At 38.1% G+C, this 18,358-nt stretch overlaps 2 protein-coding genes across 3 annotated transcripts; both read left to right on the plus strand.

The window, feature by feature from the left end:
* The first annotated feature begins 2,857 nt into the window (after positions 1–2,857).
* Positions 2,858–7,708, plus strand: LOC146307418 (retinol dehydrogenase 11). Its single transcript, XM_084746783.1, has 7 exons — positions 2,858–2,982; positions 3,406–3,521; positions 4,517–4,672; positions 4,772–4,876; positions 5,514–5,723; positions 6,381–6,573; positions 7,341–7,708. The coding sequence occupies exons 1-7, from the start codon at positions 2,951–2,953 to the stop codon at positions 7,441–7,443; spliced, it is 915 nt and encodes a 304-aa protein (XP_084602909.1). The 5' UTR covers positions 2,858–2,950; the 3' UTR covers positions 7,444–7,708.
* A 1,059-nt stretch (positions 7,709–8,767) lies between these two features.
* On the plus strand, positions 8,768–17,627 carry LOC146307419 (retinol dehydrogenase 12). Of its 2 annotated transcripts, XM_084746782.1 has the most exons (7): positions 8,771–9,330; positions 10,514–10,629; positions 14,066–14,221; positions 14,303–14,407; positions 15,878–16,087; positions 16,575–16,767; positions 17,241–17,627. In XM_084746782.1, the coding sequence occupies exons 1-7, from the start codon at positions 9,320–9,322 to the stop codon at positions 17,341–17,343; spliced, it is 894 nt and encodes a 297-aa protein (XP_084602908.1). In that variant the 5' UTR covers positions 8,771–9,319; the 3' UTR covers positions 17,344–17,627. The 2 variants fall into 2 exon arrangements, with proteins under 2 accessions (XP_084602907.1, XP_084602908.1); XM_084746781.1 differs by having other exon boundaries at positions 8,768–9,330; positions 14,066–14,407.
* Positions 17,628–18,358: the final 731 nt, after the last annotated feature.

An 18,358-nucleotide genomic window follows, 5' to 3' on the forward strand; every position in this document is an offset into this window, starting at 1 on the left:
TTAATTAATTTTACAAAGTAGATTGTCTATGTATTATTTCAGAAGATGCAAATGTCATCAATGTTTGTATATATTTCAAAAGGAGCTTGATGTATTTGTGACAATAAGAATGAATATTCTCTTCGTGCTTCCTCTCATTTGATTTGTGGATGTGTTAAGTGGAGCCATTAACAGCAGGCTTAACAAACACACAATTCAGGAGTTAAAAGGGACTGTTCAATTACAACCTCACCATATGTGTGCAGCCTTTCAATAATTATGTACATATCAATCAATTGTAATGAATGACTGAAAGAATATTTTGATTGGAATTAAATGTGTTTTGCATCTAATCCTTTCAGGGATGGCTGCTATCCTGCATTCTGTGGTTTCTCTCTGTCAACTTTCCTATTCTGGGCTTGACAAATTACAATGAACGAGTCATTTATCTCCTATAATCTTTGTGAAGCAATGCTAATTACACATGTGGCAAGGCCTCTCTGTCTTTGTCCCCCCGTGTTGACAGACAGACAGACAGGCTGCCTTTCATCAGGCCTGGGGATGGCGAGCAGCTGTGAGGAGAAACTAATCTCGCAGTCAGACCAGCTAGCGTCACAGAGAGACCACATGAGAGGAGCTGGCAGCACTCATTTAGGCCTGGTTTGGGTCAGCAGGAGTATGTTTATATATGTGTGTGCGAGTGTGTGCGCGCGTGTGTGTGTGTGTGTATAAGTGTGCATCTCGTCTCAGCTTATTTTATGGTTGTTTGCGAAAACAGGAAGTTATGACTAGCTTTCACATGGTTTACATGAGACCTGGCTGGCCGGCCGACACAGAACCTGACTGTAGATTTAAAAGATTTCAGCTTCTTTTTTTCAACCGTCCATGTGTGAGAGAGCAGTCTCTCATTTAATTGAAGGTATGTAAGACGTTGTTACAGTTCACCACCTAGTGGTAGCTGTATGTTAGGATGACAGGAAGACAAGAAATCTCAAGTAAATGTGAAAAATATGACTTAAAAAAGTAGATTAACTGTATTTTTATAATTTTTAAAGCACACAAAAATACTCTGTTACAAGTAAAAGTCCTGGTCTGAAAATGCTACTTAAGTAAATGTATATTTAGGAAAATGTATTTAAAGTATTCAAAGTAAAAGTGCTTAATGCAGAAAAGTCTCCCCTGCAACAGATATGATATGATATTATTAGATTATTATCACTCATGCAGCAGGATTTTGTTGTTATAGTTTGCTGAGGAGGAACTAATTTCTTACTATATTGTATAAATATTTTCATAATTATTATGAGCTGATTATTTTCTCTATTAATTGATTAATTGTTTGTTTTATAAAAACTCAGAAAATAGTGAGAAATACCATTAGAATTAACCCACAGTGTCCAACTAACAGTCCACTTCAAAATTATTAAAATAAATGATGACAATTCAAATAATTTAAAGGAAAATCAAATATTCAAAATAGTTGGCAATTAATTTTCTGTTGATTGACTCAGTTAATTGACTGATCATTTCAGCTTACTTGTTTAATTAAATGTTTTTCAAACCTTTTGAGTGCAAAACACACAAAAGGCCAAACTGTAATGTATTCATGTATTCATATCTGTGCATAATAGCCACTATGACACGTTAGCATGGCTCTGCTTGTCACATTTTTATAAGCAGGCTAGGACCTGCTTAATAAGATATAGTCTGCGGTTTCATTAAAACATACTAATACAGACACAAGACCTATTTACCGCCACTCACACAAGTTTTAAATGATAATGAAATCAAAGGAAAGAAGTGGAGGGGAGACCCACGGTCATCGTCACCCCAGTCAGCAGTTAGGATAACAGCCTTACACAGAGCTACAGTAGATGATAACTGAGACCCTGCTGTGGAAAGCACCAGGAAATCCATGGTGGTGAAACGCTGAAATTACAGTCAGCTCACCTGTGGATCCTGGTTTTCAATTTCACCTGCAGCGACTCCTCTGCACAGACACTTAACTAAAATTAGTTTGTTTTCATGCCTGGTAATTTGTCATCCAGGTGCAGTTTCTAGTTACTTCACAGATAATGATTTTACATGCAGGACATCTGTGGAGCTTACAGATATGATGAATCGCTTAAAAGGGTTAAATGAAACCACTAAGTAATTTCAGTATTCAGTATTTCTCTTTATAATTGAGCTACATTTACTAATGACCAATACCAGTGACACTTGCAGTGGTAATTTAGGGTCAGAATTCACTGTAAAAGTAAACTATTTGTTTTAGCTTTGAAAAGTTAGTATCTGGGCTACCTTTAAATTTTAGCTTGACTGAATTTGAAAAAGACAGGTCATTTTGTGATAATTCAAAAAACAGAAACTCTTCAAGCTGAATAGACTTGATATTAATTCAGTTGTATTTGTGAAAACATGTTCAATAAGCTTAAAATATTAGTTCAGTTCAGAAGAACTTGTGTTTATAAGTCTTGAAATGTTCTGAAAAAAAAATATTAGAATTGTTTGAGTTTAATGAACTTGAATAAATAAAACTTATATCTGTGTTAAATTAATGCAGAAGGCTGATTCCACTAAATTCATACATGGTATGATGAAGACACCTGATATAACAACAGTTTGTTCTGTAAGATAGAGTCTGCTGAGTCAATAGTCATGGTTAGTTATACAAATAAACAACTAGCTCTCTGTTACTGTGGTTGACATGTGATTACTTTTCAGGATCCCTCTTAGAAATTCTGTCTGATCGATTAGTTACAACAACCAACTTTCAACAGGGTGGGATTTGTATCTAGAATTAATTACGACCTCTAAATGTACTCCAAGTCGTTTAGGGGCAAATACGTCATTCTTTTCCTCTCTCTCTCTCTCTGTTATTTCTGTGTCGTCCTCTCTTTCACATTTCTGGACCTGAGTCTTGAGAGATCAGGAGTGAAAGACACTCAAACTGGAGGAATAGTGCAACTTTATGCCACATACTACAGAAATGCAAGCAATCAGGTAAGTAAAAATAAATGTTTTTTCAGTAACGCAATATGTAAGCCAAATTTCTATCCACAAATGACTTTTATTTACCCTGATTTGGGTTTAAAATGGGTGGAGATTGTTGCTCTAGTTTAGTTTAGAAAGACACTGAAAAATCAAGTGAGTTTTCCAAGTAAAGTTCAAAGCCTGTGAGTTTTAACTTCATTTTATATGATGACTGTGGTTCCTGGCATTCACTGTTTTCCCTTAGGTGGTAAACCTCACCCACCTTGTAATTTAGTTACAGTAAGGTTAAACAAACATGTCACATAAACAGTAATTTATTCTCTTCATTTTTCTTACAGAGCTCTTTTTCATTCTGTTCACAGTAAAAAATGGGATTTAACCATCATGTTTGGTGTCAAGATTCCCGTTAATATTTTATTATTCATTCCTCAGGTCACTGTTTGTCCCCAAGTGGTCATCAGATGCGCGTCTAGACGGGAAGACAGCTGTAGTAACGGGAGCCAACACTGGAATAGGCAAAGAGACAGCTAAAGACCTGGCCGGCAGAGGCAAGCAAACAGAGTTAAAGACAGTCAAATGATGACTTATAAGCTCTTTGTATTACTGCGCTTTTATTTATTGCTGTGTGAGTCAGAGTGCCTGTGTGGAAAGAATGCAAGAACAGCAAATATAATGAGGTGGTTCAAGTATTAAAATGCTGAATTGAATGAAATAAATAATGCTTTTAAGCACATGAACCAATAAAATACAGCTAAAAACATATGAGACTGGAGCAGTGAACTGGATTTACTGCTGATACCTGGCATATTCACTGCAAAAAATAAAAAATCATACAGGAATTCAGAGAAATCAGCCTTTTCTCATTAACTTAACATTAAGCTACAAGATTTATTTCATACAAGTTCATTAAAATTTCTATATTAAGGCTATCTTTCCAAGGCTTTTGACCTACAGTTCAATCAACTCATTAAATTAAGTTTACAAAGAAACCTGATCAGCATGTTTGCAGACTTCCCAGCATGCATGGGTGGAGTTAAACTCTTCTGTTTTATGGTTTGAAGAAAACATTTATGGTGAAAAACTTTCTGTGTGTCTAATACACTTTAAGATAAAAGTTGTGGTCACTTGTTTTCACAATTATGAAGACATCCATCCATGAAGTCCCTACCCCACTTACACTTTACACTTTAAGTTAATAAATGATTACAAATGTTAAATGTTATAAAAGTTCATTAGTCTGACTCAAGAGTTGTTGGTTAAACTTAATATCTTCAGCATATTGCACATTTTTCAATCAAGTTTATTTGTTTAAATTATTACAAAATTACAACATATCAATTCAAATACAAGCAACTTAACATTTTAAAGCGGCCCAGATACTAACTTTTTTAAACTTAAAATAAGTTGTTTATTTTTTACAGTGCATAGATTGTCATATAAATGCTGGAGGCAAAGAGAAAGGTTTAAAAGTAAGCTCTGCCCCACCTGACCTTGTTCAGATTTCAACATGCAAACACACAGTCACCATTATTAATCTCCATAGGTGCCCGGGTTATTTTGGCGTGCAGAGACATGGCAAAAGGAGAGCAAGCTGCTCGTGACATCATGAGGGAGGTGAAGGGAGCCAAGGTCGTCGCCAGGCAACTGGATCTGGCTGACACCAAATCGATCTGCCAGTTTGCTGAGAATATCTACAACAGTGAGTGTCTCTCTCTCACACACACACGCAGACTCCAGAAACAGTATTAAATTTTCAGAAGACTGATGCAAGTGACAAACTGTATATTTTGTTTTCCAGCTGAGAAGGCTCTTCACTACCTGATCAACAATGCAGGTGTGGCTCTGTGCCCCTACGGCCTTACAGTGGATGGATACGAGATGCAGTTTGGAGTCAACCACTTGGGTACGAGATTAATATGTTGAGAAAATACTCCAGTTTTTGAGGAGATTTTCCCCGTGTTTATTTAGTGGCTGGGATGTCTCTAGGAGCTCTGAGCGGCTTTTATTGATTAAAATAAATTGTGGCACTTCCATTCCAGCAGTGAAGTATTACAGTGAAGCAATAGAACAAATGATCAACCAGGGACTGTATTACAGAAACCTTCTAACTTGTAGAGCCTGCCGTAACTGTCTGGTAACAATAGTAATAAGGGTTCGGACCAGATTTAGGGGGAAAAAGCCATTACACATGAACATTTTCTGAGTCAATGTTCCTACTCTAACTTAAGATAGAAAAGTGAATCACGAGCTTCCTAACTTTCCAAAAATTTTAAATAACTCTTAAACTCTTAAATGCTCGGTAACAGACATAAAAGTTGTCAAGTGATGTTGTGGATTGAATAGACTATTTAGGATTTCCTAACCTGGGACCAGATAGGATGAGGTGGGATAAGATAGGGTTCCTAACATTCTAGGAACCCTATCATAGGTTATAAACATATTTCTTCCCATTTCTCATTTTCCCCCCTTGTGTCTTATTTATTCCTGCACCAAACTCCTTGTTTTCACTTCTGCTCCCACACACTTTCTTCCCACTTCAGGTCATTTCTTCCTGACCTTTCTGTTACTGGATTTGCTGAAGCACTCGGCCCCTTCCCGGGTCATCAACTTGTCGTCGGTAGCTCACAGCATGGGCAAGATTCAGTTTGATGATCTGAAGGGTGAGAAGGACTACCACCCCGTCCGGGCTTACGCACAGAGCAAGCTGGCCAATGTCCTGTTCACCAGAGAGCTGGCCAAACGGACAGAGGGTAGGGGGTGTGTGTGTGACACAGATAACGTATCATTTACTGTATGTTTGTCTTTATGTTTCTAAATATGTCTCTTTGTCTCTTTCTCTGTGCATAAAAAATCGATCTGCATCTCTTGCCAGTGTGAGTGTCTCATGCCTCAACCACAATTGCTCTGGGCAAGAAACAGAGCAAGGAAGAACATGTTCATAGAGACTTCTTAAAGAATAAATCACTGCTTCACAGATCACACATTGTTTTCCATTCTCACCATTGATCTAATGTTTTCTACAGAAATGATTAAGGGTGGCGTTGAGTGATTCTGAGAAAAATAGTTGATGGTTGAATGTCATTCCCAGGTCAACAAATGTAAATGCTTTGTGTTGGTGGCTGGGACTGACCTGGGAATGAAACTCAACAATCAACAATCTTTAAAAAGATTGACTGTAGATGAATAATATGTCAGGTGCTTTCAGAAAAGAGGATTAAAACAGGATAATCAGGAAGGCAATTAATGCACTCCAAAATAAATGGTAATGACAAGGAAGGAAAAGCCTTTATTATAGTGGCTAAATAGTTTAAAAATGCCCACGTGTTTTGCGATTCTTAATTCTGATGGCCTGTTTATGTTTTGCAAAGCAAAAATTTTGTCTAAATGCATCCCTCTTTTGGCTACAGTTCTGGGTGTGATGGCTTACTCTGTGGACCCTGGCATGGTGAACACAGACATAACAAGGCACATAAGGCGCCCCCTCGAGTACATGGCGAAGACCTTTGGTTTTCTGCTCAAGACCCCTGCAGAAGGAGCCTACACCACCATCTACTGCGTCGTCACTCCTGAGAACCAGCTGCTCACTGGAGGATTCTACAGGTCACTTTCAAATGTTAATGCAGCAGCAGCGATACTGAAGATCAGTCAGTCCTAATTAGCCAAACCAAGCAGACACCACATATTTAAACAACCAGATGTCAGTGTTCCTTTGATAATTCAGAATGTGGACAGGAAGTGTAGCTGTCATTAACATATTTATCAAAGTCACAATCTCAACACTCTCAGATTTTGTGATGCGATGATGCAGGTCACCTCAGATTCCTCAGCAGGACACTTTTCAAAGCAATTGCAGGCACCACTAAACGAAATGGGGATGTTCCAATAACATTTATTCCTTCCCTGTACTGATTCTGATACCTGAATCGGCTAAAACAAGTACCGGTTCAATACCAGTGTGTTGAAAAATATACATATATTATTTTTTTTAAACAACTGTATACTACTAATCATGTATAGATGCAGTATGACTGTTATTGTTGTATGGCTTGCTTTAGGTTAAATCCTTTGGACAAATACATACAGAAAATGAATACCATGGAACATAACTTCACTATCCTGGGAAGAAAAAAATGGCTCACTTTTGGCATTTCAGAGTTAATATATTATGTGATATCAGATTGGAGCATAGATTAAAGTACTCACTAATACCAACAACAGCATTTCAGGCAGTACTGGTATTGGTATTGGTACAGCCTTAATGGAAGGAGTATACTCATGAGTGGACAAATAGGTAAGGTGATTAACAACTACAAAATTGCATGTGCAAAGGAAGTAATTACTCTCTTTCTTTTCCCTCTTCCTCACAGAGACTGTGGCATCACAGAGAGCTGCAGGGCAGGTCAGGATGACGGCACTGCCTTAAAGCTGTGGGCTGTGAGCTGCCACCTGCTCGGCATCCGCTGGAGATAAACCTACATGCTTCAATAGGTCATGCTAGGTCATGCTATAAAGAAATATTCATGAGCACTAAGATATTAAGCTGAATGCTGAAAATGTGAAGTATGTAATGGACAAAATAAAATTGTGTTAGTAGGTGAATAGGATACAAATACAATCGACTTACTGAAACAGAGTTTGATTGGTAAAACTGAAGGTTTATGAGAAGTAAATGATAATAGATGCAGTTAATTAAAATATCACTGATATTCTAAACTGCTGATTGTTCTCATGTTTTAATTGTTTGCTGTTTAAACAGCATGACAGCTTGTAATACAGGCATTATACAACATGACCCCACAAAAATTACAATAGAAACTCTTTAAATTGATCTAGTCTCATAAATATGTCATTTATAACATATTAGAACAATAACAGTATTTAAATTATTTTATTTTAATTTTATGTTAATGTCAACATTTATATGGATTAGTGCCAATTTATGTTGCCTTGTATACAACTATACTAATATAGTGATGTTGATTTAAATTATTGTAATTAGGTTAGGTAGAAAAGAGATATATATGGATCTAATAGGAACAAATATTTAATGTTAGGGAAAATTAATTGTACCTAGTTATATGTATATACATATATATAATATATATATATAATTTTATTTATTTATTTAATTTTATTTTTCTGACATCTCTTTCTGCAGTAGAATCTACCAAAGTACTTTCTGTCTGCTGGAAAGAAAGTAGTTCCTGCATAAAACTGCTCATAACATAGTCTGTGAACTACTTTGAGTAAGCAGGTCATCATCTTTGGAAAGATACACAATTTTTTAAATGTAGTTGTTGGTGCTTTGATCATCACTAGCTGACTGACATTATATTGGATAGAGGGCAGAGATCTCTACAGCTGATGTTGCGATGGATAAATAGCACAACAGGCCAGGGGAAAATTATGTATTTTTTAATTTAGGGGTGAACTGTACCTTTAAATTATTGCAAGAAAGTGGTACCAGGGTTTGTTTCAGATACACCTTTGATCCACTGCTTGAATTGCTCATAACTATTTATATGCTATAGAGAAGACTTCAATGAAAATTTGTCAAATGTTCAGTTGTAAATCGTGTTAGGATCACCTCTTTTCTTAACCCAATTGCCTGTACTAAAAAAGACATTTTTGATAGAATCATATTTTGGAGATTTCCAAAACTTTCCCCTCATATGATCTCTTAAGACTTTTTTCTGTCATTCAGAACACACTGGGCATGTTGGATCTCAATCTGAACTGAGAGAGATTTTTTTTTAAAATGTTTGTCCTGAGGGAGTTATTCAGTATTCGGTAAATTTATATTTCTTTAGAGTGTACAGCCAATTTTGAAAATCCTCATGACTGGCATTAGATATTGGCACCCTGCTGAAATTAGACTTGGGAGGACCTCAGGTGGCAAGAAAGGCATGTTGCAATATTACAAAGGAAAGACTGGTGATTATAGTGGGCTACAGCCTGAGCAGCCATTGCTATTGAGTAATATTCTAATAATAGTCTTGTAGTTGGTAATTAGAGCCTGTACTTAGGCATTGTTTTATTCTGTAGAGTCACTTCAGTCCATGAGTTGAGTGAGTCGGACAGCAGGAGGCAGCAGGAGAAGAGAGGAGAGCCTCATGTTCTCTCCTCCAGCCCCTGTTGAACTTGTGCGAATCAATTATACGTCAGCTCGCTCCTGATTGGTCCAGCCGGGATATTGTGATGACAAACGCGGCGGGTGGAGAAGAGATGACAAGCACGAAATCCATTGATGAGCTGTTGTTGGGAGGACTGGAGGAGGTAAATTCATCTCTGGCCGAAGTGGCTCTCACTGGTCTCTGAGCTGGAGATTTGTTTCTGCTGGAGGAGAATGTCCTGCAGGTAAGACAAATACACAGCCGTCAGAAAGCGGGGAAGATTAGTTAAGTGACTGGCTCTTTTAATAACAAGGAATGCCAGAAATGTTTGGGAGATTACATGACAGCCTACCACCAGTTTTAGCAGTGGATTAGTGTAAAATAGCATCGATTCAGATGTTTTTTTTTCTTTGCTTGTAAATGATTTGTTATGTAGAGTAATTGGAAAAGCTGTTAAATTAACCACTCTGGTTGTTGTTGCTCCCGTGAGGCTGCTACAGTGAGTTTGAACTGAAGATTTTATTTAATTCTTGCAGCAACATTTTATTTTCATATCCTGGTCATAATAAAGGAATATCATCTATTGTATGCGGAGGATATAGCAAACACTGATGTGTACTTCAATGTTACAAACATGATTAAATGTGTTTGTTATACTGATGTAATCATCAATTCATGCATCATGTTTGATTTTTCTGTTGGGTTATGCATATTTCCAGATTTCCCTACTTTTGTTTTTAATTCCATCAAGGATCACATTTCTGACTCAATGTGTACAATTAAAGTAGATTACTGACATCACTGACGCTATTATGAAAGGAAATAATATTGTTTCCTCTGTGATTTTAATCCAGTTGTGGTGCTTTGAGCAATGATTATAGTTTTGTTGCATATTTGTTTCTGTTTGGGTCTTAGTTATGCTAAAAGTTTAAATTCTGAAAATTCTTTTGAATTATTATATAACCACCACTTATAAACGTCTGGACTAATTTTCTTGATGAATTGTCAGTTGTTTGGTCCATAAAATTAGTGAAAAATGTTGATCAGAAAATAATGTCCTCAAATGCCTTGTTTTGTCCACAACTCAGTAAAATCTCATAATTTGGACATTTTTTTCTTAGTCAAAGAAGATTGTCACGTCAAAAAAAAGATTTTTAATAAATGTTTCAATGGGATTAATTGATTATCAAAAGAGTTAATGTTTAATTTAATAGTTGACAACTAATTGATTAACCAACTGATTACTGTAGCTCTAAACTGGACTGTACTTACTGTAGTTACCATTAAGGCTAAATTACAGTGTTTATACATATGGTCACAGTGGTGGTTGTTTCCTCGCTGTGGTGGTTGAAAACAAAGACAACACTGAGTACCATTCATGGGATTTTCCCTTTATTGATGCATTACCTGTTCTGTGTGTTGTTCAGGAGTGCATGCTGTAACCGTTGGTCATCTGATGAGAGGCTAGATGGGAAAACAGTCATCATCACTGGAGCCAACACTGGTATTGGCAAAGAGACAGCCAGGGACCTGGCAAGAAGAGGTACTGCTCAGGCTTGTCTGTCCAGCTGTGACCGTCTCCACTCGTGTCTGTATCTATTTCTGGCTCTGTCGCATCGATGTGTCCCTGCCCTACGCTTTCCCTTTTTTCTTTCATTTTCACTAACTTTCAGACTTCACACATTCCACTCTTTTTCACTGGAGTTAAGCACTTCTAATGCGTGGGTGGTTTAAAGCTATAAAGCGTGATCTTCTCTGTCCTCAGACCACCGTAGAACCAGCTTTAATCCTACTTGTTTGCTTATTCTGAGTGCTCATACACCCTTAGAAAAAAGGGCTCTAACAGGGTTCTCCCTGAAGAGCTGAGGTTCTACCCAGATCATTTGCATCTGATGAACTCTTTGAAGAAAGGGTCTGTCGAGGGTTCTTTGCAAGACTAAGGGTTCCAGTAAAACCCCTTTTCATCCAAAGAATGCTTTTTTAAGGATTGTTGAAATCATTGAAGAACTCTTTCATCAAGGGTTCCAGTAGCATTATATAAAAGGGTTCTCGGTAGAACCCCCTAGGTTGGTTCTAGAACAAAAACACTGGACTATCAAAACATTTTCGGTAGAACCCCCGGTTGGATTTTCTTGGCAAAATTCACTGATTAGGTTCTTGTTAGCAAAGTGAAAAGCCACCATAGAAGAGTTCTGTACAGAACTTCTCCTGTGGGATTTTGGATGGAACAGATAGTTCTCAGTACATAAAAATCCAACCTTTATAAAAGGTTCTACTTTTTACCATGTCAAGGGTTCTTTGTAAGGCTAAGGTTTCCAATAAGGACCCTTTTCAGCCAAAGAACCCTTTTTGCTAGAAGAGTACTTCAAGGATTTCAACAATCTCTTGTCAGTAGCTCGTAAAGGGTGCTTTGTAGCATAATATAAAAGGGTTCTTGGTAGAACTGCTTTGGTGGGTTCTAATAAAAACCACTCTGTAGAACCCCCTGGGTGAATTCTAGATGAAGCCCTCAGAAAATAAGGTAGATGGTTAAAAAGTTATGGATAGAACCCCCAGAGAAGGTTCCTGGTGTAGAACTTTTCATTGGGGGTTTTAGGTGAAACCTTTCACAGGTGGTCCTAGGTATATAAAAGTTCCAACCTTTAACTTATAAAAGGTTCTGCTTTTTACCTTTTATAAAGGTTCCACTTGGAACCCTTTCAGAGACCTCTACTTTGAACCAAACATAAGCAAAGGTTCTACCAGGAACCAAGAAGGGTTATCCTGTGGGGACAAGCCTTAAACCCCTTTATGATTCTAGTTAGTAACTTTATTTCTAAGAGTGTTCTGTGTTTAATAGTGGGAATATCAGGCTGGATCAAGTGTTTTTTTTTTAGCTTAACATAGTTTAACCTCTGAGATCAAGACAAATGACAGTGGTAAAGATACGTGAGGCTGTGTTAACAAAAAACAGCATCTTACTCAACACTTTTCACAGATCCAAGTAAAAGACAAATAGCAGTGATGGAAAACAGACGAGGCATCAAGGGGACAGAGGGAGCATTGTGAGGGTCTGCTCCCCTACCGTGCCAGACAGGCAGTAAAGAGAAATGGGAGGGTGCACACACACACACACACACACACCCACACACCCACACACACAAACACATGCAGAGTGAGTAAAATGAAAACTAGTTTTGCATACCTAATTTAGTTTTTTTTAATTTGTCTGCACTTGAAATGCCCAGCTTTGTGAAGAGCATTTGTGTTTGTTTTCACACACATGTTAACGTATTTGCTTACTTGTGTAAATGAAAGGGCAAACAGGAGTCTTATTTTTGTCCAATAATAGATAATGTCAACAGATTTTTGGTAGTAAAGTAAATAAAAATGCAGAAGAAACTAGAGATATGAAAAGCGAGAAACAAGACAGGACAAAAGGAATCATCCCGGCCAGAGGAACATAATAATACTGTGTCTCTTTCTTCGGGAGAATTCACTGTCAATTTACTGTATCACCTTTCAGTAAATGGGATTATGTAATAACATGATTACAACATGATTAGATTTGGAAGGATTCATAACAGAAGGTGGTACCTTGTGGGATTGTATTAGGAAAATCAAATTGAAACTTAACCTCCTTAATCATTTGGTTATAACATTCACTTTTAGATGAATTTGCCATGTTGACAAAGCATCACCGCTCCATGTCAGATGAAAAATGAAACATATTAACGAATATACAGAATATACAGAATATGATCAGGCTTAACTTAAGTCAGTGTTTGTGCTATTTTAGCCTTATTTGCATACTGACATTATTTACGGAGGCTTTGAACTGTGTAATCATCTGCGTGGTGATCCCTAACTTGACAAAGTGTAACCTTCCATTCTTACTGTTTGTTTACCGTTTTATTTAATTGAGTGAACTTGGCTACCAGGAAAATACGGGAAACAATTGTGTTTTCCCACATGGGAACAGCAGGGGAGAAACAAAGACACTGTGATGGGATGCAGACGCTACGCTCCAACTGATTAATGGCTCTCCTCTTCCATAATTGCTGGGTACAGCAGCTATTTTGTATGTGCGCGTGCACGCGCATACGAGTATGAGGTGGGGGGAGTTGCCTGACCATTTGTTGTTTGTGTGGGCATGCATGCATGTTTGTGTGTGTGTGGGTGGGGGAGAGAGAGAGTGTGTGTGTGTGTGGATGCGTCCTCAAAGCCCTTTTCCAGACTCATTAAGGAGAACGCATCGTAATTTGCGTCAGAAGCGAATGAGAATGACACAGTTGAGAGGGTCTTGTGTTCATGTGAGTGTAGCAGGGGGCTAAATGAGATGCTGAGTGAGAGTTTAAAGAACATTAGAAGAGAATCAAAAGCACACAGAGACATTTAGGAACTTCATCCTTAATCGACATAGACGTAGGTTTGTATGGCTGCAAATGAGCAAAGCTTTTGTGGTTCTGAGTTTGGAAACTTTGAAAGATTTAAGCCTCCATTAAATATGTACCTTAATATATCACTGTCAGCTTTATATTCAGCACAGTATGTGTAATGGTTGCTTATTGTCTTTGTCCCGGGATTTCTCATTAAGTATATAAGATTTACTTGTAGGACAAAGATAAAGCCTCCACCAAACTAAGAAGTTAGTTTACAGTGAAGTCCTCTATGTGCCTATCCATTCATCACAGCACACATAAGGCAATACACTACATATGAATAAGGTACATTTTCAACTAACAGATATCACCAGGGATCTAAGAATATATGAAATATTGTGCTATGGCAATAAAAAAATGTCTCAGTACTGTACTGGACTGTGACAGTACTACTGTTATTTATATTTGTCGATGATATCTACTTGCATTGTTCATTATTTACATTCATACTTACATAATTCAAGCATTTATTGCCAAAGTCAGACTTTTTATGTTTGTTGTATTCAGTAGAACATAAACATGACATTGTTATGACGACCTTTGACCCTTATTTTTCAGGCGCCCGCATCATCATGGCGTGCAGAGACCTGGAGAGGGCGGAGGAGGCACGGACGGAGATTTTGGAAGACACCGGAAATGAGAACATGGTCATCAGGAAACTGGATCTGTCTGACACCAAGTCCATCAGAGCGTTTGCTGAAGTCATCAACAAAGGTAGGGAACCGACACTTAATATCTTCACTCACTGTGCACAGAAATTCTTCCTTATCTTTTTGTGTGGGATGTTCCTTTCAGAGGAGAAACAAGTGAATATCCTGATAAACAATGCGGGCGTCATGATGTGTCCGTACTCCAAGACTGCTGATGGCTTTGAAATGCAGTTAGGAGTCAATCATCTGGGTGAGTCACGTTTAAGTGTCTGCCTTCGTGTTTATGTCCATTTTCAAGAATCTGTCGAGTGGTCTTAAAATGCAGTGAAGTGGATTAGGCTGTGAAGTTTGTCAGCGCAATAAATAATAGAGACTTCAAAGTGTTATTTTGGACTGCACGCTGTTGGTAATTGATATACCATAAACAGTTGGCAGCCTTATCTTTGAGTGATATGAAAGCACATTTGCATAGTGCTTGTAGGAATAGTAGGGATTTTATCTTAAGAAAGTAAAAATATTATTTTTCCATAATATTCAAAAGCTGCATAAGATATGTACGACCAAGCTGAACATCATATAAACCTGAAAAATGAACTAGAGTTACTTTTTCCCTCAAGCTGTCAGTGCTTTTCCTGCTTTGGACCATGGCTTCCTTCCAAGTAATCTTTTCCTCGGTGGTATTTTTGTCACAGACTGACAGAGAGAAGAACACTCTGTGCTCCAACTTGGTCGCCCACACACATATGCGCACACGCACACACACATACATGAAGACATACTGCACATTCACAAACATCCTTTACATGTATACATGTACTTTAAATAACGATGAACACTGGTTAGGCCAGCGGTAAAACAGGAAATAGAGAACAATAGTAAGAACAGCAAAATACTTACACCCCCCTTTTAAGGGTTCTTCACAAACACGTACAACTAGATTACCTCTTGCTGGCACAGTCAGTAATGATGTTTCACAGACTGGTCGTCTTGCTGTACCTTCGCAGCAGCTCCAACTGTCACGAGACTCTGTATTTTTTGATGAAAAAATAGTTTATGTAGGAAGTTTTATAAGTTGTTTGTCCCTTTGTGTATCTGGCTGGCAGTATGACACAAGTGTTCCTCAAATTTGAGTGGGTAAAATGACAACAGAGTGTGCATTTGGCTACTAACAAAAGACAATGTCTTTGTCCTTTCCCTCTTTGCACCGACAGAGGAGTATAAGGGCCAGGCATGAGGGAAAAAATGAGAAGAGGAGGTAAAGTGTTCAGAATGAAGTTGAAATTTTGGAAATAAAGTCAAATGTTCAGAATAAAGTAAAAAAAAAGTTGAGAATGCAGCCAAAATGTGCAGAATAATGTTAAATGGAATAAAGTTGAAATGTGCGGAATAACGCTGAAATGTTGAGAATTAAGTTGAAATGTTGAGAATAAAATCAAAAAGTTGAGTGAAGTTGAAATGTTGAGATTAAAGTAGAATTGTTCAGAATAAAGTCGAAATGTGCACAATAAAATTGAAATACCATTTTGACTCTATTCCCAAAATACTATTTCAACTTTATTTGCAACATTTCAACGTGATTCTTAACATTTTGACTTTATTTTCAAAATCCAAAAAAGGAAAAAAATCCTCCTCTGCTTCATATTTCTGTGTGCCTGGGACTAAAGGCCTTTGTGCACTTTCAGACAGCGTGGTAATGAAAGTGTCTCATGACTTTCCTCAGGTCACTTTTTGTTGACTTACCTCCTGCTGGACCTCATCAAGCGTTCGGTTCCTGCCCGGATTGTCATCGTAGCATCGGTGGCCCACACCTGGACCGGACTTCGACTGGATGACATCAACAGTGAGAGGAGTTACGACACCATGAAGGCATACGGACAGAGCAAGCTGGCTAACGTCCTCTTTGCACGCTCACTTGCCAAACGGTTACAAGGTGAGATGAGATGGTGACATTCTCAGGGAATGTATACATAAACACACATTGCAAGGGATGAAATAAAGAAAATATAACTTAATTATGGATTTTAAATTTGATTCATTTAGGGATGCCTTCATGTCTGGGCTTCGAGGCTTGATGGCTTACTTACTTATGCAATGGAAAGCTTGCATAAGTGTCTGTCCTGAATTAATTATCTTTTCTCCCCCCTATAAAATATAATCAAGTTTCACCCAAATCAGTGAAATAAGTTATAAAATTGTGCTTTTGTACTGTGAGGCCCTGCCCCAAGAAACACCCCAGTCTGCTCCACTGAACAGATATATTCTCCTTCCATGCTCCAGTGTTGTTGTCATTTTGTTTGAAAAAGGAGCATATTTTGCACATAAATATGAAAATCGTATGCAAAATCATTATAGAACATATGTGAACATGAATATACAGTATGTGTGTAGGTGACTGTGACTGTACACACGGGTTGCAGGTACAGGGGTGAGTGTTTTCTCTCTGCACCCGGGCGTGGTGCAGTCTGACCTGTGGAGGCACCAGCACCAATGCATCCAGGTGGCAGTGAAGATCTTCAGGATTTTCACCAAGACGACAGTGGAGGGAGCACAGACCACCATCTACTGCGCCGTGGAGCCTCACCTGGAGAGCCAGAGTGGGGCGTACTTCAGGTACATGCAGTATTTAATACAACCTAAGTTTGGTGTCTAGGCTCCGACTTCATCACTCCCTGCAGGTTAAGTTACATAGATGTAAGGGGAGTGATGTGCAAATTCTTGAAACCCTCCCCTGTTGGAGCCTACAGGTGGATGCTGGGGTGGAGGTGGGGTAAAAAAGAGCAAGCAGCAACACTGTGCGGGGCAGCAATGCATGCAGGCAGAGCGGGAAATGGGAGGTTTAGCAGTTTAAATAGACCGTGTCACGTGTGATTGGCAATACAGCTCGGGTTGTCTGCCTGAACTAGCTCACAGGTGTCGCCACATTTGGTTATACAAGAGCTCTTAGAGTTCTGGCCTCATGCTGCTGCTCAGTGTTACTGCCTGCTGACTAATGAAAGGGTTAACTATTTTTATTGTAATTGAACACTTACACAAATGCATCACGCAGTGTGTAATGGCCATTCTCTGTCCCTTCGTATGCTCAGTGACTGCGCTGCTGCACGGTGCTCAAGGACTGCCTCTGATGATGACTTGGCCCAAAAACTGTGGGAGATCAGCTGCAACATGCTGGGCATCACCTGGCAGTGAAGAGTGGCAAATTGTGCAGTGAAGGACATTACTTTTATAGAGGCGTTAATGCTGCTCTTAACTGTTGTGAAAGAGATGTATTTTATGACTCAAAGTAGGCTACATTACAGTCCAAAAGGCATTGGATAACTACCGAGAGCTCCTTCATTTTATAAAAAAAACAAAATGAATCCTACATTTTAGACATATTGTATTTATCAAACAAGAGTGCGTGATGTTTTATGTTTGTTAGCATGCATATTTTAAAATACTTTTTGTAGAATTTGAAAAATGTGAAAGAAATCATTTGTTTTTACTGTATTTTTGCTAACTGATGTGGGCATTCTTTATTTAGCCAGTTTTGTATCTTGACAGCAGATGTTCTGTCTTGTCAGCTTGTAAAGATGTTAGCTTCTTAAGACGTTATCTTGTAAAAACGTTAGCTAGCATGGACTTGCTTTGGATGGCGTTGACCTGGTTTGTGAAGGTCTCTGACATTCCTCTTACAGACAGTTTAAAAGTGTAGCAGTGGGATAGTTTCTGACACTGCTGAGAAGAATTTGCCTCCAAACAGCCTTCAAAAGCAACTTTTCGATGTAAAATGTGAATGAAATACTGACCATTGTGACATACATATTGACAATTAAGCACTTAGATGACAGTTAATATGAAGTGTGTCCTGTTCTGCCTTTGTAGCACTTAAAATATCAGAATGTACATTTATTAATCAGTGAGACATGAGCCATTGGTCTTTTTTTCCGTTTAACATTTTCATTGTACAGATTTGTTTCACACAATCGTCAGTGTCAGGTGCCTCCCTGTTATTTTAGGAGGTAAAATTCTCTGTGATGTGCCTGAGGTTACTGCAATACATTATGTACATGTTCTGATATTTCTCCTTCCTGATATGTGATTCTGATACCTGAACTTTGTGTATCCACACATACCAAGTACCAATCTGTTACATTAAGTTTTAAAATATGTATATTTATTTTTAGCAGCTGTATACTATTAACCCTGGATGTATGTGATATGG

The sequence above is a fragment of the Lutjanus erythropterus genome, chromosome 21 (assembly GCF_056507025.1).
Source record: "Lutjanus erythropterus isolate fLutEry1 chromosome 21, fLutEry1.hap2, whole genome shotgun sequence".
In the NCBI taxonomy this organism is placed as follows: Eukaryota; Metazoa; Chordata; class Actinopteri; order Lutjaniformes; family Lutjanidae; genus Lutjanus; species Lutjanus erythropterus.